The 26,632-nt window shown below is 38.6% G+C and overlaps 1 protein-coding gene across 1 annotated transcript in view; it reads left to right on the forward strand.

Annotated features, from left to right (window-relative positions):
- Pxdnl (peroxidasin like) overlaps positions 1-26,632 on the forward strand; it is a 479,241-nt gene that overhangs the window by 402,890 nt on the left and 49,719 nt on the right. The window contains 6 exon segments of the mRNA XM_087185725.1: positions 2,895-2,995; positions 5,186-5,343; positions 6,932-7,215; positions 7,217-7,837; positions 7,839-7,895; positions 7,897-8,453. Of these exon segments, the coding sequence (XP_087041851.1) occupies positions 2,895-2,995; positions 5,186-5,343; positions 6,932-7,215; positions 7,217-7,837; positions 7,839-7,895; positions 7,897-8,453 (1,778 nt within the window).

Raw genomic sequence — 26,632 nt, forward strand, 5'->3', positions numbered from 1 at the left:
TTATTTCATGCAAAGTAATGTCAATCCATTTTCGTGCAAATGACAGGACTTCATTCTTCTTTATAGCTGAATACTACTCCATTGTGTATGTATACCACATTTTCTATATCCATTCATCTGATTCCATATCTTAGCCATTGTGAATAATGGTGCAATAAATATTGATGTGCAAGTGTCTCCTTGGTATGTTGATTTCTTATCCTTTGGCTATATACCCAGTGATGGGATTGGTTGATGAAAATATATATATATACACATACACTTTTTTTTTTTTTTTTTAACTGGGGATCAAACTCATGACTTTGTGCTTACAAGGCAGGGACAGTGTCCTGAGCTAAATCCCCTGCCCTGTAGTGCTGTATTTAACTTTACAGGATGGGAACTTCCATACAGTTTTCCATTATGGAGTCATTTACATTCCCACCAATGGTGTATACATATTCCTTTCTCTTCACATTCTCCTCAGCATTTTACTTCTTTTTAATTAAATAGTGTACTTAATTTTACTTTTTATGAAACACATAACCAGATTCATGCAGCTACATTAAAGATACTGTTCTTTCATAATCACTGTGACTTTATCGTTTACTTACTCATTGACTTTTATGTTCACACCTTCCTTCTCCCTGCTATTTATATACAACCATAATGCATCTGACTATTTCATATTTTGATTCAATCAATTATAATGATCTACTTTCTTGCTTGCTATTTTTATATTTTGTATTCTTTTTTGTTGTACTGGGAATGGAATTTGGAACCTGTGCTTGCGGGGGAGGTGGCGGAACCACTGAGCGAAATCCCCGGCCCTTTTTGGTGTTCTTTTTGAGAGCCACCCGTGTGGACCTCCAGTCAGTTCTAACTGGTGGATGATGCTCCACATTGTACACCTACTGCCTTCTTTTTGTCCACACCTCCATTGCTGTACAACCTTATTTTTCCCAATTCCTTTCACATCAAGTTAGAGCAAGCATTCTCATACAAATCCTTAGGAATCTGGATTAGGGTTTCTCTGGATATATGTATAGGAGTGATAGTGCCAAATGAGAGGGTGTGTATACCTCTGATTTTACTAAATGAAAACAAGCAAGTCTTTAATAAAAATCTCCAAAATAAAGAAATCAAGTCTATAGTCTCAGCAACTTGCCCAGGATTTTTTTGTGTGTGTACACCCTTATCAAAATGCAGTTTTAATTTTTGTTAGAATAAGCACAAATGGCAGTTCATTGACATTTTAAATTTCATTTTTGAGGTTATAAGTGATTTTGAGTACATCATTTATCTTTAGTAATGGTCAGGGTTTCCTCTTTCTTTCATAACTAGACTATATATACTCTTATCCTAGTGTGTTTTAAAATTTCCTTGTATGACAGAGTGTTAATTGTGTTAGATTTAACATCTGCAAATATTGTCACACGTTGTGTCCTTCATTGTTTATTAGCCTTTTTCCTTCATGCTCCTCTTTTGAAAAGAAATTGTTAGTTTCCTATAGTAGTTGAATTAATCAATTTTGTCTTATTTTTAAAATAATCTTTAATTAATATATGTTCAATCAAGTGTGTATTTTGGACTTAGGAAACCCAACACTAACCTTCTAGAGCCACAATATTGTGGTTATCATAAAGTCAGAAACAAATTGACAGTGCAGCCACTTACTTATAACTACTGCATGTAATCTACTTCACCAAAAGGAGCCTTCCTTGGAATCCTGGATTTTATTGTCTCTCCATAAAATATTTCTGTACCGTTGGTAGTTCTTGAAATTGTTTTATGTTATCAGTATTTTAAAGACAATGAATCAATCTAGTTTATATATGTCAACATATAAAGAAATTTTCTTATATTAATATATAGAATGCTACCCAGATGCATTAATGTGAAAGTATATAAACATAAATAGGCAGAACAAGACAGATAGACAGGCATGTTACAGATAGTTACATTCTATATTGTGGTACAAACGTGGCTTAGGGTTGATTAGTTTCTTTATTGCTAGTTCTTTTTTGTTGTTGGTTATTTTTGATAATATGTAGAGCACATAACTTCCTATTACTATTTAAGTTTTTCGTCTTTTTTATTTTCCCATAATAGTACCATTTTCAAACTCAATTTTTGAAGCTATATTACTCCTGCTTTCAGTATTTAACAGTGGTAGAAGCTGTTGTTTTATTTGTCTGGATCATATAAATTTTACTGTTTAGTATATCAAAAATGAATGAAATATTATGGATTTGCTTATTTCCCTTATGTGAGCCTTAAATAGTCACTCACAATTATTTTTATTTAGTATTTTTCCTTTAAGATTAATGTTCTTATACCATCATCTAGAGAAAATTCAGTATGTCGAAGATAATCAGCTCTAAGTGCATAGCTTCCTGTTTTTGTAGAATCTTTCACATGTAGAATTTTCACGTTGAGAGTTATAGAAGCAGCATGGATTATTTTTCACTTAAATCTTCCTGAGAGTTCAGTTCTTGCTTTAAGGAACCTCTATGGGGATGTGATAATAATTACTTTGTTTTAATGTTTAACATTAAAGCAAGGTGGCTGAAGAGAAAAGCATCATGTATCTTCTCTAAGATGACAAATTGCTGGCAAGAATGGATCCCATTTGATTCAGTATTGTGACAAAGGAAACATTTCATGTAGCTTTGCTAGATTTTGGAATGCTTCAATTCTTCAAATAACATTTTTATTGTTAGTGAAAGATTTGCCTCAATATAACCACCTACTTCTCTGCAGTGATCATTGTCATATGGATATTGTACATTTTTATTGGCTTAAAGGGTTTTATTTTAAAAATGTAATGCTATCTATACATACAATTCCTAACTTCAAGGTTTTTAAAATCATGATTCTTTTACATCATGGGATTAATTTTCAATGTAATACAGGGTAGACCAGCTGGTGATGACTTTGTTGAATCATCAATTCTTGATGCTGTACAGAGGGTTGACTTTGCAAGTCACTCCTCATGAAGACATTTGTTTTCACAGTAAGAAGACATTTTATTTTGCATGGAAAAATTGTGGGTTTTTTTCTTTTTTATTTAGTTTTCGTAATCTCTGTAAAAATCACAACAGGTACGTGCGTAAGATTTCCAAAGACTGTCTATAGTCCTTGTGTGCATTGTCTGGGCTAGCAGTCATTCTTAGTTCAACTTCAAAGAGAAGGAAAGTTATTGCCACAGAGTCTAAATGGCACTTATTGATGCCACATGCCCATTCCACGAAGTCTGATAAAAGATGTCAGGCAAAAGGCTCTGGTATGTCAGCTCCTCCAAACAGTGTCAAACCAGTACTCCAACAGTCTTTATATTGACAACAATTGCCAAGATGAACACCCGAAGCTGGTAAGCCACAGTCAGAAGTCGGTTTAGGATATGTGGCATTTTACTTTAACTTAAATTGGAATAATTTGAGACTTCTATCTTCCAATCCCACAAACAACTTACTTTGTGGTTATAAGACTTGAATGTCTTAAAATAAGATGATCTTTGTTTCCATAGCCATCCAGTGTTTTCAGTTGTTGACCAAAAAGAGAAAAAAATGAGGACAGAGTTGGAAACAATCAAAGCACGTTCTTTTCGTGTACAAATCTTCCAGAATGAAATCCCTTATCCTCATCAATAGTATGAACTAATAAAAAATAAAAGTAGAAAAAAGGGATAATTTAAAATGCCTTGATTAGTTATAACTCAGCTTCTTACACATCCACAGACAATATGGCTTGGTGAGCATAGCCTTGTGTTCTAGAACTTTATAAGCCATTTATATTCTTATTGTGATTCCCCACATCATCACTTAGAGTCTGGGTGACCTTGGGCAAGTGACCTAACATCTTTGATTTCAGGCTTCTTGCTTGTAAAATGGGATACTGTAGGATCTGATTTGTGGTATGGTTGCAAGAAAGATAATATAGATAAAGTGCTTCAACACTGCCTGGTGTGCAGAAAGCATTTAATTGAAGTGAGCTATTAGTATTGTTACTATTATTCTTTGACTAAAGTTATTAAGATTCAAGACATAGAAGGTGAGATGTACATCAGTTGACCCAAATGTCTACCAAAGTTTGCTTCCTATTATCAGTGACTTTACTTTTTCTTTTTAACTTACTTATTTCAGTTCTACAAAGGTGCGTAAACCACTTTTGTGTGCCAGTCAGTCCAGTTGTATGGTACTGGGGATACAAAGATGAGCAGGGCATTATGTTAGTCAGCTTTCTGTTGTTGTGATAAAATACATGAGCTAGACAACTTTTAAAAAGAAAAGATTATTTTGGCTCAAGATATCAAATGTTTGAGTCCATCATTACTTGGCCCCATCACTGTGGGCCTGTCCTGAGGCTGAACATCATGGCATGAGTGAGTGAGCGTGTGCCAGAGTAAAGCTGGTTATATTACAGAGGCCAGGGAATGACAGAGAGAGGACGGGGGGTGTCCACACACCCCCTTTGAGAGTACTCCTCTAATGCACGAACTTCTTCCCACTAGGCCCCACCTCCTGAAATTTTTACCACCTCTCAGGAGTGCCATAGGCTTAAGACCAAAACCCATGAACTTTTGGGACATATTTAAGATCCAAACCACATTACTTTATCCCAATCCCAGTTCTTTCTTTAGTAGATGAGACAATATTTCAGTAATTTAGGGATGTCTTGGTGCTTACATAACAGATGTAGGAAAGGATGCAGAAGTAAGAAAAAAGGTAGAGTGATAACTGATCAGAGCTATTAGGGAGACTGTGCGGGGCATGTTATGTCCAAGCAGGATTCTAAAGACGAATGGGAATTTCCCAACAGTCACACTTGGCAAAAGAGAAGACAGACGTTAATCACCAGGATAAAAGGTTGAACATTATTTTGGATGGTTCACTAGGCCAGGCCCCCTAGAACCCACACATGGGCTCCATGAGTTTATCCCTCCACCATAGATTTTACTTTTTGTTAAGAACTATTGTTTGCATCATTAATATATTAAAGATGCATTATTTGAGATTAGTGCTATGACCAACACTTAGAATTCAATTTTTAAAAAGTCAAAAAGATGCACAGCTTTTTTTTTTCTAGTGATGGATCTTTTAGTCTTTAACTTTTGGAAAATGTCTTCATAAATGTACCACATATGTAAGTTTTATCGATTCTGTCATTTTGCCTTGCAAATACTCTTGTCCTTTCTCATTTGCAGAAAACCTCATACTCCTAGTGATCTGCTGCCTCAATTTCATTACCTGAGTGACTCATTTCCCGGGGTCACAGCAAGAGCAGGGGACATTTTTGAGCCCATGCTGTAACTGATCCCGCAGCCCGTGAAGCAGGGGCTCACTGGTGACCTGCAAGGCAGAGGTCTGCACAGAGCCCTCCTGTCCTAAGCCTACTCTGTGGCACATCCGTCCCTTGCCTCAGGGAGAACATTCAACCTTTCACCTACAGAACATCATGTGATTTAGAAATTAATTTGCTTACTACTTTTACTGAATAAATGCAGATATTTTTATAGGAACTGTGATTCAAAAGTAAGAATCGCAAATACATTTTCAAATTTGTCTCAGTTTTTGCCAGTTAGATGTATATAGAGCAAGTTTGGGGATACAACTTATGTGAACTTTTCATATTCAAAAGCTAATACTACATCCTATAGAGAAATAGTAAGAAAATGTTCTACTTATTGCAATCACCCAAATCACTCAGTGAATTTACTTGAAATTCCTTCCATTATCTGTAACATTTACATTCCTCTCTATTCTTGTTTTTTTTCCTTTTGCTGCGTTTGAGTTCTCATATATTTTTTCCAAAACCAGACATCTACTTAGTAAATGCCAAATGAGATGGCATAAAAAGCTTTCAGATTTTCTAAGAGTTTCTCTGTATAATGTAGTTCACAAAAGGATGCTTTGGTATACTCTATTTGTACTAGGAGTGTTAACAGCATCTTTTATAGGCTTATCTTTTCTTTTTCTTTTTCCTTCAGAAAATGAACAGAGGCAAGGTAGCACACTTGGGTGCTTGACTCAGCTTTAGATCACCTGAGCCATTACTCCTAAGTAAATTTGACCTCTCTTTCGTTATTTGTAAAATTAAAGACCTTTGTACCTCAGAAGCTTAGAAGCACCTTACACTAGAAGTGAACTCGGTATCTATATCCTCCCATGCAGAAAGATTCTTGTTTCTACCTGAGACCAAGGTAACCCAGGGCCTAGCCAGGGACTGCCTAACAGGTACAGTACAAATGGCCCTGGTATCCTTAGTCAATTTCTGAGACTAATTAGGGATAAAAATACTTTGTAAGCATGACTTAGTGAATAGTCGTTTTAGATTTGGGATAAGCTGGAATTTTAAGACTTTAAGAGGTATGCTTCCAAGGTACATACAATACTTCAGCAGCCTTGTCCGCTGGCTGGCTGCAAGGTCAGAGGGATAGTTTCGCAGTTTGTGGTTGTTTAGGAAGTTACTGCTTAATTTTTCCTTGTCAAATATAATGTGAGTTAATAGTCACACCACCCACATTGATATGCCTTTGACCTTGTCCTCTGAAAGCACAAAAGCCAGAAGAAAGACCGCTAAACTGAAAATAAACCCACTATCATAAAAACGACGCTGTGTTGAGTAGTAACAAATCCTTACCAGCATGATAGTGTATTTTCAAAGTCACATTTCCCTTTCATTTTGTTGATTCTCACAGACACTGTTTGAAGAACAGGCATTACCGACTTAACTCCCCTAAGTTTTGGATATATCTTTTATAACTTTTGAATATATATACAACTATTTCTCCTTTCTTTGTATTAGAGCATTTCCTTGGGTCCTAATGAAATCTTGTTGCAAGGGAGAAGGGCAGACGTGGTGGGCAGTTCCCAGAGCACCAAGCAGCCCGAGGGTTCTGCTCAGGCTTCCCCGCCACCTTCCTTATTGCTGTTGATACTTTGGCTTTCAGAATTCCGCCCCAATGACCTGGTGTCTCCGCACCACCTCAGCATCATCGCCAATCTATCCGGGTGCACAGCACACAGGCCTGGGCCCAACTGCTCCGATCTGTGCTTCCACCAGAGGTACCGGGCCCACGACGGAACCTGCAACAACCTGCAGCGGCCGATTTGGGGCGCGTCCCTGAAGGCCTTCGTGCGCCTGTTGCCGGCGGCCTAGGAGAACGGCCTGGACTCGCCACGAGGGCCTGGGTGCCACCCCTTGGGCCGCCGCCCTCCGCTCCCGCCGCCCCGGGCTGGTGTCCACCGAGCTGGCGGGCACGGCGGCAGTCACCCCTGACCCCGGGTACACGCACATGTTCATGCAGTGGGGCCAGTTTTTAGACCACGACCTGGCCCACGCGGTGTCGACGCTGAGCCCCTCCAGCTTCTCAGACGGGCAGCCGTGCAGCTCGGCCCGCAGGAGCAACCCTCCTCGCTTCCCCACTGCCATCCCGCACGGCGACCCCCAGGGCGCCCACGCACGCTGCGTGTCCTTTGTACGCTCCAGTCCCGTGTGAGGCAGCGGCACCACATCCTTGAGGACGAATTCAGTCTGCGCCCGGAAGCGGATCAACCAGCCCACAGCTTACATCGATGCCTCCAACGTGTATGGGAGCTCAGAGCAGCAGCCCCGGGTTCGCAGAGACCGCAAGGCGCCCGGCGCACTGCTGAAGACTGGCTTGCTTTGGCCGTCTCCTGGAAAGAGCCTGCTGCCCTCCTCTGTGGGTCCCCACCCTGGGCACGGGGCAGGGGCCAGACAGCCGCAGCCCGTTTTCTGTTTCCTGGCCGGGGACCACAGGGCCAGCCAGCAGCCGGCTCTGACCGCCGTGCACACCTCGTGGTTCCGCGAGCACAGCAGGGTGGCTGCAGGGCTGTCGGTCGGTCCTGAACCCCCGCTGGGACGGAGACACACTTTACCGGGAGGCCAGGAAGGCCGGCCGTGGGCGCTGAGCAGCAGCACATCACCTACAGCCTCTGGCTGCCCAAGATCCTGGGGGACCCTGGCCTGAAGTTGCTGGGGAAATACCGGGGCTACGACCCCAACGCGAACGCTGGCATCATCGACTCCTTTGCCACGGCAGCCTTTCGGTTTGGCCACACGTTAACCAAGCCCGTTCTTTACCGACTGAGACTGAATGACACCTTTGGTGAAATCCCCGAAGGCCACCTCCCGCTCCACAAAGCTTTCTTTTCACCTTCCAGAATAATCAAGGAGGGTGGGATCGATCCGCTCTTGCGGGGCCTCTTTGGAGTGGCTGCTAAATAGCAGGTGCCTTCCTAGCTTGTCAGCCTTGAGCTGGCGGAGAATTTGTTCTCCACCGGCCAAGCGGTGGGCCTGGATATAGCTGCTACGGACATTCAAAGGGGTCGAGACCACGGGATCCCACCGTATGTTGACTTCAGAGTGTTCTGTAATCTAAGTTCTGTCGAGAGCTTTGAGGATCTTCAAAATGAAATTAAAGATTTAGGAATTAGACAAAAACTGAAAAAGTAAGTATGGAAATGTTTCTCCTGATTCTAACAGTTATTGAAAAAGATGAAAGTGCTGAAGGGCATTTTGTGTGGGTGGAATTCAGTTTCCTGGAGAAGTCTTTGCAGAGCATTCAGTAACTGTTATTTGTGGAAAAAGTTTAACATTAAAGGAAGGATTCTCCAGGGACCGAAATCTTCCTTTTTGCTCTTTTGTACATCCACAACCTTTATAAATGCAAATATCTTTGCCTTCTATTAATAGGTAGTACATCTTAATTAGGAGAAAAGACCTAGGTATAACTAGTTCATTTTTTTGTTCTGCAGAAATACAAGCAAGACCATAAAATATGATGTAAAGTAATAAAATAAACTGTGCCATCATACAGGCCTGCTTAGGCAGAGCCAGGTAGCAAAAATGAAAACAACTTTTTTTATTAAAAGAATGAATAGTTCTAAATGCATCAACAGATAGAAATTGAAGCTTTTCACTGCATCCTTAATGCCTTTGGTAGAGCATGAGCATTATGCTTTTCAAAATGTGGCATTCAAATTTTCTTTGAAGTTACAAGCCCAAGACATTTCCAGAAAACAGCTTTAACTATTCTGCCAACTCGCCACTCTTTGTCCTAAAGATAGATAAACGAAAGTTTCATTAAGATTTTGTCTATTGTTGGTCAAATCTAGACTAAAATAATTACTTGCAAATTAAGAAATATTAATATGAATATTTCAGAGGCATTTAAAGTTGTTTGCAAATAATGTAGCCAATTGTTAGTGTTAAGCATTTCTTTGGAAAATTAAAGATTAGAATACTTTTATGCCACTAGACTTTAACTATTTATATGTGGAATATAAAACTAAAAATATATAATATATTTTAGAACGAATCAGAGTGCAGGTTGAATTTGTAAGTTTCTACTGGGAAAGACATTGAGTTTAGATTCAGAAGGACCTGGTTTAAGTCTCTGTTCTACTACTTGTTAGTAGTACGAGCTTATGAGAAATATTTGAACAGTTGTGAATCTCAGAATAAAATGAGAAAGCAATGATTCCTTCTCAGAGTTGTTTTAAGTAATAGATTACATAAAATGCTTCCAGTACCTAGCCTAGTCCCTACTGGATCAAAGGAAATCAAGAAGTATTTGCTGTACACACAGACTTCTAATGTTATGATTTCAGTTGTTAAGATCATTGTATTGCTCATCTGCTAAGATCCAGCCAGGTGCTAGGTGCTGGATCATGAAGTACTGTAGCATGAAGGGTACAGTATTCGTGCAGCGAAAAGCCTGACAGCATGCAGGAGATGCAATAGGCTGTGATCATTGGGAAAAGTACTTAATGAAGGTGAGAATTAAATGTTATGGGAGCAGGGAGCTGGAAAATGGAAAATATATGGATGTCTCACAGCGAGCTACTAATAAAAGATAGCATTTAGGCAGGCCTGGTGGCCCATGTCTGTAATCTTAACTACTGAAGAAGCTGAGGCAGAAAGATGGCAAGTGCAAGGCCAGGCTGGGCAATTTAGCAAGATCATGCCCCAAGATAAAATTTTTAAAAACTACTGGGCATGTAGTTTAGTTCTCTCTGAGCACACGTTTTGGGGCAGTCTTGGAAGATGATGTACTTTACTGGAGAGAGGCTAGAGCAAGGAACTCACCAGAGAGTCATCCAGGTAGAATATGAAGACAGCTTGGATATAGACTTGTGGCAGTGATGAAATCCTATGAAAATTTTAAATATGTTGTGTGGGCAGATTATCTAAATTGAATAAAACTGGGGCATAGTTTATATATTTTGAGTTATACTGGTGGCTAATTTGCAAATCCACTGCAAATTATTCAGTACTAGTAACGATTCCCCTTGAAAACTCTGTGTCCCAATGTCCTCCTATACCCTGTGGTCTAATGTGAAGTGCAGCAGCCTCCGCCATGGGCTGGGCCTGTCCTCCCAGTGGCCCGTGTGAAGAATGACTGGCCCTTCAGATGAACATCAGCCTGACACACTGAGAATTGATTGACACAGCTCCATTTCTGTTAGCTCTTTTCATACACTTTAGGATCTTAGCACTGAGATCCTTTGCATCCTAAATCAGATGTTCTCTGTGCCTTGAGCAAGGTTTGAACCAAAGCACTTTGCTCAGCCCTGTGGAGGAGACACCACTGACCAATATTAACTGACTTTGGGGTCTCAGGAGGATGAGCAGGGCTGCTTTCCCCTTAGGCTGTTCCAGGTGCCCTCGTTTCCCCTTTGAGTCACAGCAAATTTGTAAAATAACCACCATAGCCTCATTCAACCATGGATACAAGATAAATACATTGGAATGGTTTTTACAGAATGACCTGCCAATCTGTAACTTGCTGTTTCTCAGGTGAAAATGGCATGACTTTAAATATCCTAACTTACATAGTATTCTAAACTCTATCCAGGTACTACACTTTTCCTTTGCTGTTAATTTAGAAGCACTCTTTAAGATTTTGTTTTTAGATGACTTCAGTCAATTGTGGAAGCAGGAAGAACATATATCAGTGAAGAACCAACAAAATCCTGACCTATAGTATTGAAAACTTTCTGTTCTGCACCACCAGTACAGATTGAATAAAATTTGGATAAGTCAGGGAATCAAGAAAATAACATCTATACACATTTTATAGAGTTTAACTGCACACTTTTGAGAGCACAGGTAGCTTATGATGTACACAAGACAAAAATGTGTGTATTTTGTTTGTTTTTTTATTCCTTACTGCTGCTTTGGCCATTGATTTTCTGACTTGACTTCTGAGTTATCTGTTAGCATAAACTAATGCCCCTGCTAACCCTTTTCGTGATTACAAGGTTGTTCTGATAGGGGAATTGGAATTTTCCACCTAGGCAGTGATACGAAGATAGATTTCTTCTGTATGTTTATTCAAATCCCCAGTGGATTGCAATTAGGCAAGAGATGATCCATTTGTAAAAATGTCTGACCTTCCTTCTGACCAGTCTTCCCCAAACAGTGAATTTAGTTTTTACAGGAAAAGTCCTCCTCTCTTTTTCACAAATATTTCACTATTTTACATAACAGTTAACTAAATAACATAATTAAAGTCCCAAGTACAGCTGTGACAAGCATGTGGTAGAGTTGGTCCTCATTCATCAGGGTTGTGGGGGAGGAGAGTGGCGTTCAATTCAGATTTCTGTGTAGGAAGAGGTTGTTTAAAATAGCTGGACAAAAGTGGCAGAGTGCACAGGCTTTGTGAGAAATAAAATATATTTAGGGTAAATAGCAGGGCTATATAGGATACTATAAAATTAAAACCCATCAAGTAATATGTGGTGACAGCAAGATTCCTCCCTGTGTCAGAAGACCTGGGTGAGTCTTCTGATTTGCATGATCATGGATGATTTAAATCAGTTTTCTTGTCACCTCCGTAAGGTGAGGATGTTTTATTACCTGATCCTTGAGATTCTTCTAGGTTTAAAATTATAGGATTCTTCAGGTCATTGCTACCACGGTGATAGATTAAAATAATAATTTAAAAGATATTCTTTTATTAATAAACTGTTTTCCACAGCTCATAATGTCTTCCTATTCCAGGAATACTTCCCCTCATCTGTGTCATTATATCTACAAAACAAAGTATTTTCCCACTTCAGTTAATGTTGAAGGCTTCTGTCAGTTTGCAACTCAAAAGGAAAAATCTGATTTTTTTGTCATCTTCTATGAGGACCTTCATAGTGGATCTTTTAAGTAGCTTTACAAAAGCCAGAGCAACAAAGCATGTAAGTCTGTGCCAAGACTTCTCCCTCAAATGTTGACTGGGTCCAGCGCAGCAGCACTGATCTGTCACAGGACAGCCGCATGGTATGGCTGTGTCATTGTCCTTCAGCTCACTCCAGGGAGGCTTGCTGGGCCCTGGGGTTCTCTAGGAGGAACTCATGACATGGCACTTGGGGTCACCAACTGTGGGAAGGATTTCTCTGAGTAGCATGTGTCAGTCCATTCTTGGTGCATTGCCAAAAATACTTGAGACTGGCTTATTTATAAAGGGCAGACATTTATTTCTCTCTCACACTTCTGAGAGGCCTGGAGTTGAAGACCAAACCCCTGGCATATTTGGTATCTAGTGGGGACTGCTCTCTCCTTCCAAGATGTGTCTTGAACACTGTATCCTCCCAGAGTGGATGCGACCAAAAGGCAAAAGGGCCACATGTGGGGTGAAGACTCTTTCACAATATCCTGATACCATTAATCAACTCCTAAAGTCCATCCACTGGAGATTAAGTTTCAAATTAATTTTGAAGGGATGAATTCAGACTATAGCTGCAGTAGAAACTCAGCCCTAAAGAGAAGTGGTGGTTATTTGTGAAAGAATGTCACTTGTAAGGATGTTGGCAGGGGTAACTTGAGATTTAAAACTTATAGGATCATGGCTGGCATCAGGGCTGCTCTGATAGGCATGGAAAGCAAAAGCTGAAGGTCTCGTTGCACCAAGGACTCAAATGATAGAATCAGAGGCAGAGTCATCCTACCTCAAAGATACTGAGACTTGTCAGGGAAGCAGACACTTCTTTCTTAATTAAAAATGGAAATAGAACCCTAATCTTTGAAGGATATGGCAGTGCAGGAGATCTGGAAGGGACAAGTGGAAGCAGCGTGACCCCTATTCTCCTCAGTTTACCGCTCTTAGATCCAAAGTCCCAGAGAATTTGGTGAAATGTATAAACCTCTTACCTCATTCAGTGCCAACAACTCAGGCAAGTTCTTGGAATCAAAAGTGTTTTATTTCTTAAAGAGCTTGCTTTAGTCAAAGACCGTATGAAAATGCATCATTATCTTTTTATGGGATTGTTCTTGCTTTCAAGAATCATGCTGTCTGTTTCGTTTTCTTCTTTCCAAAACTATAATGAGCAGAATGTGAAGATTAATTATCCATTGAGTGGTGAACATAAATTCTCCAAAAGAGGCTGTTTTTAAGCGACTTTCAAATTCTCTTTTGGAAAATGGAATATGTGTTTTTTGTGGATAGAGTTAGTTTTGGTTTTGAGTAAGCACAAGTTTATGTCACCTGTTATCCCATGCATGTGGGGCTTCCTCAACTTTTAGAAAAGAGTAGCCACAATTCACCAATTAAGTACTTCATGTTCAGTATATGTACCCATCTTATAACTGCTTTACTTGATAATATTAAAAATGAACAAGCAGTAAACCCTTAATTTCTTTTCTCATAGGCTTCTCAAAGTTCAAACTTTGTTAGGATTTTTTTCTCAACAATTTACACCATAATCTGTCTTCCTAGGGCTTTCCCTTGAGAGTGTGGCCTTACTTTCTTCAGGACTCCTGACTCTATTCTCCTAAATGTTTCTCCACTTTCATGTTTATACTCTCCTTCAGGGACCATTCATCAGCATTAACCTTGACCTTGACCTCTACAGAATGCTTGTTATATCAGTCTGTAACCAGTGAAACTTCAGCAGCTGTCAAACAGTGATTTTTAATGATTTCATTCAAGACCATTTCACAAATCTCATAGATACAAAAAATACAACATAAAACAATACACACACATACACACACACACACACTTTTATGCATATTTTCAGAGGACTTGTAGCTTTCTGGGAGCCCTCTGTGGACACTGTTGGGCAACTGATTCCACACCCATTTGAGTTAGCTTCGTTCCTCCCTTCTTAGCCATGAGATGCTCCAAATACTTCCAAAAGGCTTCTCTCTTAGCCACAAAGCAGGTCACACACTTGAAACTGCTATTTGGTCTTAGCCAAGGAAACACTGTTGTCTGTCCCCTTGCAAGGGTTAATTTTGCCCTCTAAGTTACAGAAGGATCCTAGGTTGGATAAAGGTAACTGGGCCTCACAGCTCCAAATTCACGTGCAGTCATTCATGGCTAGCACAAGACTCTGCAATATCATATATATTCTAAAACTACATTGATCAATACACCATATTTTACGCTGAGACCAAGTTATACTGTGTAATTCTAAGTGCCAGTTTTAGAGCCTCTCCATTCCTCCTGGTCATTTTCATTCCATCATCTTTCTGCCTTTCTAGAGAACACATTAAGTGAGTGACAAGGTATATCCTCATTGGTGGCAGATAACATGTCTAATTTACCATTGGATCCCCAGAGCTTACCCCAGGGCCAGCATGAAGGAGTGGCTCAGTAGATGACAGATACTCCATTAGTGGAAGTATGACCTGGCTATGTGAAGCTGCTGCTAGTCCCTTAAGACTCTTGATTTAAAAACTGTTTTCCATTTGAAGCCCCTGACCAGATAAAGTTTTCTCAGATAAAAACTGAGTTTTTACACTTATCCATACCAATTTATTTTTTATTTAATATTTAATGGCTTCAGTCAACTATGATGTACCATAACCTTTTACACTAATGAATGAACAACTATAACAGAGAAAACATATATGTATGTGATTCCTGTAATACTTTAACTTAATTTCAAAAAATATTAAAATGCGCACACACACACACACACCCCAATCAAAACTCAGTCAATTCTGTAGCCCAGCAATATGAAAGACACACATGACTGAGCACAAAAAAAGTGACATGAGGCCAATTAAAAATCAGGCTGTCAGTCAGTTATTCCCAAAGCTTCACTATTTAGAAGGACCTTATTTAGCAAAGATAGAATGCAAAACAATTACTTGAACATTTTAACGCATGACATTTAATTTAATACCAGTTGTATAGATTTTATAGTGGTGAGCTTTAGTGCATCATATGTTACTTAGTTTTATATACAGTATAGATGTTTGTGCATATAATTTCTGGAACACAAGATACATGCTTTCTTTAATGTTCACATATATCCTTTCCTGAGATTCTACTTCTCCCTATCTTTAAAAATAGTTTGATATTATATTATGTTATTTTATAATTATAACTCAACTAAGAAATATCTACCAAAATATTATTAAATGCTAACACTTACAAAAATGAGGATACTGTGACTCAGTTGTTTTTGGTTCTAAAAATTAAGAAATCTTAACAAATGCTCTACAGAAAACTTTTATTCTTACAAAACACATGCTTAGATTCAATCTTAAATTTTGTTTTACCAAAAAGTATACTTCTGATGGAAGTTTAATGCATTTTTCTTAATACCACAGAATAAACTAAAATAGAAACTTCAACAGTGTTATTTGGCAAAAGTAACGCAAAATAATGCTGATAGTTTAAGTGTACCATTTGATGACTTTAAACACTATTCATATCTGTGTAGTCATTACCCAGTGAAGGCAATGAGCATTTTTATTGCTTCAGTCTTACCTTCTCGTCTTCACAGTCGGTCTGTCTTTCCACCTAGCCCTTTCCTAGCACCCACAAATGAGCTTTATGTTGTTACAGATTAGCTTTCTTTATTCCAGAACTTCATGTAAATTGAATCATATTGTCTGGGTTCTGAGGCTTGAGCTATTTTATTCAGTGTATTTTTGAAATTAATCCATGTTATGAGGTGTACAAAGAGATCATATATTCTTTTGTTGATTGTGAGCAACATTGTATATACAAATATTTACTCCTTCACCTGGGGTGACATTTTTTTCCAGTTTTTATCTTTGCAAGAATACACATATGCAATCTTTCTTGAGGATCTGTTTCCATTTTCTTGAATAAATGCCTAGCAGTGTAATTTCTCAGTAACTTGGTAACTCACTGTTGAACTTTGTAAGAAACTGCCAAAGTGTTACCAAAAGTAATTGTTACTATTATTCACTCCCACTGACAATGGAGAAGAATTTATTTTTGCTGCATCTTTTTTCCTCTCTGTTCTTCAAGTTGGAAATTCTCTATTGATCTTTCTTTCACATTCATGAGCTCTTTTTACTGTCATCTTCCATCTTCTATTACATACATCAAGTGAGGTTTTCATTTTTATTATTGTCCTACTAGTTCCAGGATTTGTGTTCTTTTATGGTTCCCAGTTCTCTTTGGGGATTTTTTTCTCAACATTAACTCAGTAATAAAGAATCTTCTTTAATTTTTTGAATGCATTGATAATAGTTGTTGTAATGTTCTTTTTTGATAAATTAAACTTTACAGACATCATTTCAGGATTAATTCTACTTGCTACTTATTTTCTGAAGTGTGGATTCCATTTTCAGGTTCTTTGTCTCTTGCAGTTTCTAAATGCATACCAGTTGTTGTGATTACACTTTGCATTGGCACAGGCTTTGCTTTATACTTTGAGTGGAATGATGGCAAGCCCTGGGGGATCACCCAAGGTTTGTTGATGTGGTGCTTCCAACCTCCACACCTGATTTCCCTTACAGATCTATGCACTGCTTGGTATTGCTGTTATTATTGTTAAGACCAAGAAACAGACAAGCAGTAGACAGATAGCATAGGCACCTGAGTAAACTGAAAATAAACCTTGAAAAATTAGAACACGAAAGGAAAGAGCCCTTGGTGCTCCAGGAACCTAGAGACCACGGAAGCAGGGCAACGGGGGTTCTCCTGATGTTAGACTAAAAATGGGAACCTATGGTTTCAAAGGACAAGGGTCTGGGTAAACTTAGATATGCCGTGGGAAGCTGGAGGACAGGGGAAGCCTGCTCCTCCAGATGTCAAAGCCTAAGCTAGACGTGGCATTCACATCATTTCATTGTGTCCTTTTCACGCACCCTCCTAAGTAACCCAACAAAAATGCATATAAACTCTTGAACTTGGGTACTGCCACAGGGACCTCCCTTGAGGCTCCTCTCAGGTGAGGAGAACTTTTCTTTATTCTTTCTAATAAATTATACTTGGTTCATTCCCCACTGCTATCCTGTCAGCTTCATTTTTCCTTGTCCTTGGGACAAGAGCCCAGAGGGAGAAAATCGGTTGCACTATTATTTTAATTTTTATTAGCACATGTTTGAATACATCATGATTACACCGGGGAGCTGGTCCATGTGCCTTACACATCTTAATTCTGTTTTCACTGCCTTCTCCTGTTCCCTTCCTCCATATTTTGGTCTCTTCCCTCTTGCAAAAGATCTTGCTTTTCAACTGTTTTGTAACTGGTCACAGTGGCTTACCCATTGATGAGTCCAAAGTTAATAAGCATAACCTGGAGAGAAAAAAATAAAGAGAGGTTTATTACTTGCAGCAAATAAGGAGCACACTAGGGATCAGGTCCCAAACAGTGTCTGAACTCTGCGGTCAAAGCAGGGGGTTTTATTGGGGAAAGTCATACATATCCCAGCAGGAGAGACTCCTGATGACAAGTAGAGTGACACATTCTGAAGCCTGCTCAGTTTGATGGCATACCTTTTTATACATCTCATGTTCAAAAAATAGCAAACCAAAGGCCCGTGAGTTGAGAATTTTAATATTGTAAGCAAAGTTCACTTCTAGGTCACCACGAAAGGTGGGTGGGCAAAGATGGTCTAGCTAGCAGAGAGTTCACTTCTGGTCACATTGTAAGTTTCCCTGTGGAGCCTTAAAAGTAAAAGGAACTTTAGTGGTAGCTTCCAGGCATTTAAAGAGGTACAGCTTTTTTTTTTCTTTCCTGCAAGCGTAGGTGATTGTCCCTTAAAGTATCAACTTATTGGCTCAATTGTTTGATTAGGTTCTCTAAGGATAGAATTTACCATAAGAATTGGCGTGTTGCTCCCTGGATGTCAATCTGGGGAGTTACTGAGGTATTAAAGGGTCTCCAGGTCTGATTCCACCTCGACAGCAACTGCTCTCTCCGAATCTAGAGTCTTGTGTGTTTGTTCCTATTTAAGTGCTGGTCGGGCCAGGCCCTCCCAAGGAACAGAAGTGGTGGCCCTCATTACCGTTTCCGTAGTGCAGCAGCCCTCCGCTGAGCTGGAACCTCAGCACCTTGCACAGCGTTGGGAGTTGCCCCAGGTATAAAACAGTGCCATTGTCACAGCTTCCTTTGCTCAGGCTCCTTGATCGCTGTTTCTTCTTGTTCAGCCCTTGAAAACCACAGGCTCAAATATTTCTCTTTTTTATGGCAAATAAGTTTGTTTATAATGAAAGGGCAAGTCTCCTAATTACACCAGGGTCAGAAACAGAATCTAACCTTCATTCTAAATGAAGTGTTGTTTTCTCCTACAATTTCCCCCTCACTGCAGTTGTTTAAACACATGCTTTTATCTTACTTTAGCCCATATTTTAGGCTTATTCCTACCGACACCTGGATGCTCACATCAGCTGTCTGTGTCCCAGGGCAATGTGTTTCTGTCATACAGCACTGGATTTCCTACAGAGTACATGCTAGACACCTCACTTCCCTCCTTAAAAACATCACAGGATTTTTTTCTCTTTCTAGTTGGATAATGAAGAATATTATGCTTAAGAACAAATCTCTTCAAACGCTGGTCCCAATCTAAATGTTCAGCCATATTTCTGTTGTTTCCAAACCAAACTCAGGCCTTCTTTGGTTTAATTATGCTAAGGTTCACTTTTCCCTTTTTCCTGAGAGTGCCATCTTCTCGGGCTGTCTGCTTTTTTGTAAGCTGTTCTCCCTGCCTGGAAAAATGTTTTTGTCCTGTTTCTACTTAGTTTTTTTCTCTCTTCCAGACTCAGGGCTCATTTTTCCTCAGTAGTCCTGTAGCATATTCTACATGTTAGTATTAAAATATAGTCATTAGAATTATTTATGTGCTTAACTTCTTCTATAAGCTATGAGCATTCTGGAGGGACATAGCATTATCTTAAACTTTCATGCATGTCCATTAACTCTGGTTCTTTATAAATATTTGTTAAAAAGGTAAAAATATTAATGAATAGATTTTATAAGCTTTGAATTTTGTTTTCATTTCTGAAATCTCTTAATTTCTGAGGCCTTTGACTAAGGATTTGATCCATGTAAGTACCTGGTATTTAAAATTTTTCTCAAAGTAAGGAACAAGAAATTCAAATAGCAACTACAAAAAACCTTAAAAGTATAATTTTTGAACATACATGAATACAAACAAAAAATGAATACACTGAGACTGATATAATACCTGCTTATAGTTAGGCAACTAAAAATCAAAATTTTTCATGGGAAAGCTCATTTTTCCTTTTTCAGAGAGTCTTGCTCACTAAGAACAGTCCCCAGTAGATAACATTAAGGACAGCAGTAGACCAAAAGATGTTCTCAACTTTTTGTTTATGATCCTGAATTCATTTTTACCACCTTATTTTTAGGTTTCTTATTTACACGTAATAATTGAACATATTTATAGACCACAGTATGATATTTCAACACACACATATATGCAAGGCATACTAGCCAAATAAGGATGATTTGCATAGCATATTATGTCTTTATGTTTGGAACCTCTTGTAGTCATTCCTAAGATATACAATAGGTTATTGTTTTCTTTCTTTCTTTTTTTTTTTTTGGTTCCGGATATCGAACTTGGGACCTTGAACTTGCGAGGCAGGCGCCGGAACCACTGAGCTAAATCCCCGGCCCTACAGCAGGTTATTGTGAACTGTGACTTCTCACATGTGTTGTGGAGCCCTGGAATTTAATTCCTCCCGTCTAACTCTGCTTTGATACCCATTGTCCAATCTCCCTTTATCCTCTCTTTTCCTACCCTTCCCAGGCTCGAGTAATCACTATGTGGCACTGAGACTGGCTTTCTTCAGCATCCAGATATGACAGAGGGCATGAATATCAGGCTTGACACATATGTGCTCATACATGACAGGTGTATAAAGAGCACCACAGAACAAGAGTGACAGAAACATCCATCAAAATATTTAAAAATAAAGGGCAACATGTAGGTTCACGGACTTTGAGGGAAAAGTGACGGTTTACTAGCTAAAAATATGATCAAGCTCTTATTTTTTCTTTTGTGACAAAAAAGTAGAAAATTTAATTTCAAGCCCTTGTGAGGAAAGCAGGCAGGGCTGAGTGGAATTGGGATTCCTATCTTAGTCTTGTAGTATCTTGATTAATGGGTAAATGGTTCATTAATAAATTTAGTTGAGATTCGAGTTTCCTTGTAGCCAGAGATCCCTGGGCCATCATTTTGGGAGACCACGTGGAGACACCAACAGCTTTGTCCCTGGCCTGGCAGTCTTCTGTCCCTTATGCCGCTCTGTCCTGGATCACACACACAGCACCTGCCGAGGTACGGCCGTTCGGGCCAGTCGGGCACCTTGGCTCGACACTTGGAAGGAGTAAAAAGCTGTAGCTTTGCCATCCTGATCATAAAGCATTCCTGAACGAACCCTGGTCAGATTCTCCCTGTCAGTCTCTCTCTTTCTCCCAGAGCCGTGGGTGGTCTGCTGAAACAGATTTCCCTGCCATAGCCCTGTTTACTGCCAATCTATAGAGCCCATTTACTTCTCAGCCTAGAGGAGCTGAGATCCATTAGTGTCAGTACCTGTGGCAAGAGAGGTGCAGGTAGCCATAAATTAGCTACAATCTTCAGTCATCTTCCCTTAGAAAACCAAGAAAGAAGCAGTGGGTAGCTAAGGAATTGTCTTGTGACGATTCTATTACTTGGTGACATTATGTAGTGGATTAAAGGGTGGCAGGTTAAGTGCCCTGAAAGTAAATTGAAGCTCTAAGTGTGGGTCTCATTAAATACTGATAGATTTGTTAAAGTTTTGCAAAGATCTTTTTTCCTCTGCTAAAATGAAGGGAGAGAGAGACAGAGGGAGGGAGAGAGAGATACACAGACAGAGAGTGAGAGTGACAGAGAAAGAAACAGCATTTATTGTCTGTCTTCTAATCCATCTCTCTTCAGTGCTATGCCTTCTACCACTCATGACTTCTGTTACCCTTTGGTGTTGGCTTTTCCTTTTTGGAAACAATTTGTTATCTTCATCTTTCAGTATCCTCTCTTTCACAGTTTTCTTTTTTCTTTTTAAATTAAATCTACACTTTAAGATCTTTGATTGTTTCATTTATCTCGTGGCTTTCTCAATTCCCCTTTTCTGATTTATTTAACTGAGCATGTCTATTTTGTTTTATTTCTTTATGCAATGAGTTGGCTTCTCTGTCTTCATTGAAGACCTTGATATATAAATTCCACAGATACTTATAATGTCACTGTTATAAGCCTGTATTTGGGAGGAAGGGACAGTGCTGATAAATTAAATACCATTCCTGTGTTTGCTAATCTCTAAGGTGTGAGTGATCAAGGTGATTATGGAGAATTTGTTCTGTCACAGGAGGTGTGTTTGTCAGTGATGCCTTTCCAGCATCTGGAAAAGTGTCCACAAAGTCGGGGAGGGGGGTGCTTAAGCTTCTGTGAACATACAATTTAGGAGCCTTGGTGGTTAGGACCCTAAAGAGTTATCATCATTTGCATTTTAGTAAATCTGCTCAGGGTAGTTCCTTAAATAGATGGCTATACCACAGATACAGACTTACCTACCTCAAATACTTTTTCTTGCTTAAGCATATTTGTGTCAGGCTTTCAACTTGGGTGCATATTTAAATACGTGAAATAGCTATTAGTCAGTTTTTCATTGCTATAATTAATGCCAGAAGCAGACTAATTTTATAAAGAGAAGATATTTATTTAGCTCACACTTTGGAGCTTCACAATTTGGGGCCTTTTGGCAGGATTATGTCCAGCAGTAACAATGGTGGGAATGCTATGGGATGACAGACCCTAGCTCAGACAGGAAACCATAGAGAGAACTAATCTTTTATAGCTGCTTGCTCTCCCGTGAACTTATTCCAGAAAACCAATAGTCTCTTCTCAGGGCAGTGTCCAGTGACCTAAGGACCTACCCCTATGCCCTGTCACTTAAAGGTTCCATCAGCCCTCACCACACTTGGGACCAAGCTCTCAACATGTAAACATTTAGGGGACACACCTAGTCCACATACAAACATAGTGCAAATGTAGAATGGCCGCTGTGTCCATTCGTCGGGGACAATCTCCAGTTACACCTAGAGTCCCTCCAAGGTGCAGCAATACATAGTCAAGTGGTAGAAGCAGGATCTCTTTGTGGGGTCCTGAGCAGGACAAGGAGTCCATAAATGGGACTGTGGGTTTTGGCAACCTCTGAGAGTAAAAGACAACATGGGGAATGCTAAAATTTCAGAGTTACACTTTAAGCCAAGATCACTCAAACACAGGACTTGGCAAATTATTTGCTATCTTCCATTCAAGAACACTTGCTGATACCATCTCTCACACAATAAAAAATCCCCAGCTGAATAATAATAGTCTTTGATACATTTTTCTAATTTATCTCAGGACCCAGGAATGATGCAGTTCATCTTTGGAGTTAGAATTTTCTTGCCTCAAAATGAGACACTCATTTAAAAAAATTCTCCAGATGGATATTGTATTTTCTTATTAATCTTTAAGATTTGATGTATGTGATACATTTAACCTAATATTAATAACATTTCTTCATACTTGGGTGGTATTAGTTGCGCAAAGAAGTCTTTTGTGACATAAGCCTTTTCTCATTTTGTAAGATGACAATTTAACATGTGAGGTTTTTTTAAAGTTCTTCCTCCTCAAAATGAGTAGAATATTGGAGGCTGGGGATATAGCTCAGTGGCACTGCATCTATATGGCTAGCACAAGGTCCTGAGTTTTATCCATGGTCACATCCCTCCCACCCCCCCAAAAAAAAGAAAATAAAAGAAAAAAAATGAACAGAATAGTTTGAGGCTGATCTTTTCTATATGGCATGGGCACATTCACATTCTCTAGCTTGTTATCTTATAAACTGATAATAACTTTCCCAAGGGTACACAATTTGCAATTAGAGAATGCAAATTTTAACCTGAATTTGTATGATTTCAGAGTCTAGGTTTTTAGTCATATAGTAGTTTCTTGTGATGACTATAATGAATTACCATAATCTAGATGCCTTAAAACAACATGGATTTATATCCTTAGCATTAAAAGATTGTAACTCTACAGGTCAGAAATCGAAAATGAGTCTCACTGGGCTATTAGGGCTGCTTCCCTTTCCAGAATCACAGGGGAGCATCCATTTCTTTGCCTTTTCAATTTCTACAGGGCATTTGTACTCCTTAGCTTGTAGCTCCTTCCTTCTCACTCTTGTTTCTTCCTTTTCCACTTTTAAAGACCCGTGTCCCAGATAATCCACAAAGACTTTCCCATCATATGTACTTCATTTAATCACATCTCCACAATCTCTTTATCATACAGTGTAACATACTCACAAGTTCTAGGGATTGGGCTACGGACGTCTCTGGGGGATGAGGTGAGAAGTGCACAGCTACTGCACAAAGCTCAGCATCCCTAATGCTTTTTGGGCTGTATTTACTTCACTTATACCACAGAGAACTTCGGAGAAACAATACAACACACCATGTAGGGAATCAGCATGCAGGTTCTAACGTCAGACCACAGGGTTTCACAGGCACTGGGGAGCCTTTTATAATCTCCCTCATCTCATATTTCTCATCTATAAAATTAGAATAATTATGTAAGCATCTCATCAGTGTCTGAGAAGATGAAATGATTTCATGCATCTCTTCAATGCAGATTGTCTCAATGGTAGCTATATATGTATATCCAGATGCCATATCTGAAGGATGTGATTTGTCCTCCAATTGTGAGTAGCGCTGATCAGGAAAATTAAGCAAATGTTCTGTAAGTTCGGGTGAAAAATCTGTCTTAGGTAGCAATTATTTCCTTTTCCTTTCATAGTAGCATGACATTTTCATGAAAAGGGTACTCTAGGAAAGAAAGACACAGAGAATTGGCTTTAAGATATGTAGAATCCATAGTAGGTGATATGTAACTCAATCGTTTCTTTCACTCCGAAAATAAATTTTCAAATGGTTGTGTGATCTCTTTTGTATACTCCTCAGTTTTTTCCTTATGTTGAAATTAGCAATAAACTTTGACATCCATTTTTAAAGCTACTAAACAATTTTGCTTACTTTCACAAAGAAGATGGCAAGATTGTCATAATTAAAAATCTGTGCATTGTGCCGTTTAAGTCAGCTCATTAAGCAAAGAGAAATCCTAAGAGATCTTCAATCTAGAAGTTCTTCACATGTCGGGTGGCATTGAGGAAAGCCGTTGATGTGGTTTTATCTTTTAGTACATAAGGAAAGTAATAACCATTGCTGTGCAAAAATTGTAGAATATACAGAAAATATTTAAAGTATTTGTAAAGTACAATAAAATATGTGAAGTAATATTCATTTCTGCCTTACCCATAATCAATATAAGGAAAGTGGAGAGTGTTAGAAAATATACCAGAAACACGATTTGTATATTTTATTGGGTTCAAAGGAATCAACTCTTTATTTTGGGCAAATAGCAAACTCCATCTGGGTTTCCATCGGCACTAGGCCTATTACTTACTGATTGAGGCATAGGAAATGTATGGCATGATCTTAAATGGCTCCAGAAATATTTGTCTTTGAAAATACTTATAAGCCTGAGACACACATAAACTACTTTGAATCAGTTGAAAGTGTTTAAAAGACTGAATTAAGTCAGTAATTACTCTCACTCTGGAAAATGCCAGATGTTTTTAGTTTTAGTCCTCAATTTTTTCATTAACAATGGTTCATATTTCCTAAGTGTTTTTGGCTAGAATAGAATTTTTTTCTTGGCTTGTATATTTAATGAAATCATTAGCTTATTTTCTTTTTTAATTACCTGAAGTAATATTTGAAAATGCAATTAAAATTTGTAAACATAACATTATAATATTGAAACCTTTGGTTTATTTTTCTTGTCTATTTTCTTATTGGAAAATGTGACATAAAAACAACTTTAAAAAGAAATTAATGTGTTTTATAAGGTGTCTCACTAACCCTTCTTTCAGTGACAGTTTGACACCAAGAGAATTTCTTGGCAAGTAACCCATTTAGTTCTTTCTGCTACAAATATCTAGAAATATTCTTCTAAGAATACAAAGTTACTTTAAATATAAATAAGCTTAAAAGAAAAGATAGTTCTTACATGCCAGAAAGGACAAGGAAACTAAAAGCCAAAGAGAAATTAGAAGCTAACACTGTCTTACATAAGCACGGTATTGATCCTAAGGCTCGGAAGTTGAAGTCTGAACACCCACACAGGACAAGGAGACATCCGCTCCGCTTTGTTGTAGGCAGAAGGTTGAAGTAGAACTCCTTGCAAGAGGCCTGCCTCATCTCTACAAGAGAGGAAGGGAGCTAGAAGTTTATTTCTATCAAAAGGAGGAAGAAGTAATATGGTTTAAGTGAACATAACGGACTGAAACAAAAATGAAACAGGAAATCTAGTGGGTTTTAATTGAAGCTTTTGTTGCATAGGAGAGATACATTTTCTGAAAGCCATGATTATGGGAGAACAAGATGGTAAATTATCACGGAAAACTGCTCCAGGACACAGGAAACCTGGCAGAAATCTTGGCAGAGGGGCATGGAAATCACCATAGTTCCACACCAGCGGCAGGCAAACAGAACAAACTTAGAAGGTTCTCATCCTTATATACAAAATTTAGTATTCAATTGAGTAAATAAATATATACAAGATAGCCATTAATGAGAAGGAATAAAAACAATAAAATAAAATAAAAATGGAACCTTTGGAGAATAAAATATTAAAGACTATAATTAAGCATACTTATCATATTAAGTAAAAGAGTGACTAGAGCCATGTTAAAAGAAAACGAAAAGATGAAAAATAAAGATGATGTCAAGACATGATAGAGTTGAAATTAAAATATCAGCAGATATTTTAAAAGGCAAACTAGATAGAGCTGAATAAAGAATTAGTGAACTGGAAGAAAAAGAAGAAAGTATTCAGCTTGTAGTACGGATAGATGAAAAGAATAAGGAAGATTGAGAGAGACGTGGGGAAAAGACTGAAAATGTAAAATGCACTGTATATAGTGTAACATGGAAGTGCCAAGAGAAAGAAAACAGGAGTAGAAGGGATGCAAAGAGAGCACCAAACTAAAGTTGGTTTGCAATTTTGAAAATACACATGAAATTTATAACTCAAATGTGTATAGAAAAGAGTAAATAAGACTATAAAAATAAAATGCTTATCACATAGCTAGAAGGTTCAAGAAATTCCTGCATTTCTCTTCTTTCTCTTTTTCTAACTCTTTTTCTCTCCTGTCTGTGTGGTCTGTCACCCCCCCCCAACATCTGTCATATGTCATCTATCAGGCTGACCACCACGTATGTATGGGGTGTGATTTTACAGACTTAGAATTCTCTTACCATTTCTGTTATTTGAACACCAATTGGAGATTATCCTTCTGTTCATTATCTTCTTTTATATCGATATCATC

The sequence above is a fragment of the Heterocephalus glaber genome, unplaced genomic scaffold, assembly GCF_053883595.1.
Source record: "Heterocephalus glaber isolate CG9 unplaced genomic scaffold, H.glaber_assembly_v1.0 deba00000281, whole genome shotgun sequence".
NCBI lineage: Eukaryota > Metazoa > Chordata > Mammalia > Rodentia > Bathyergidae > Heterocephalus > Heterocephalus glaber.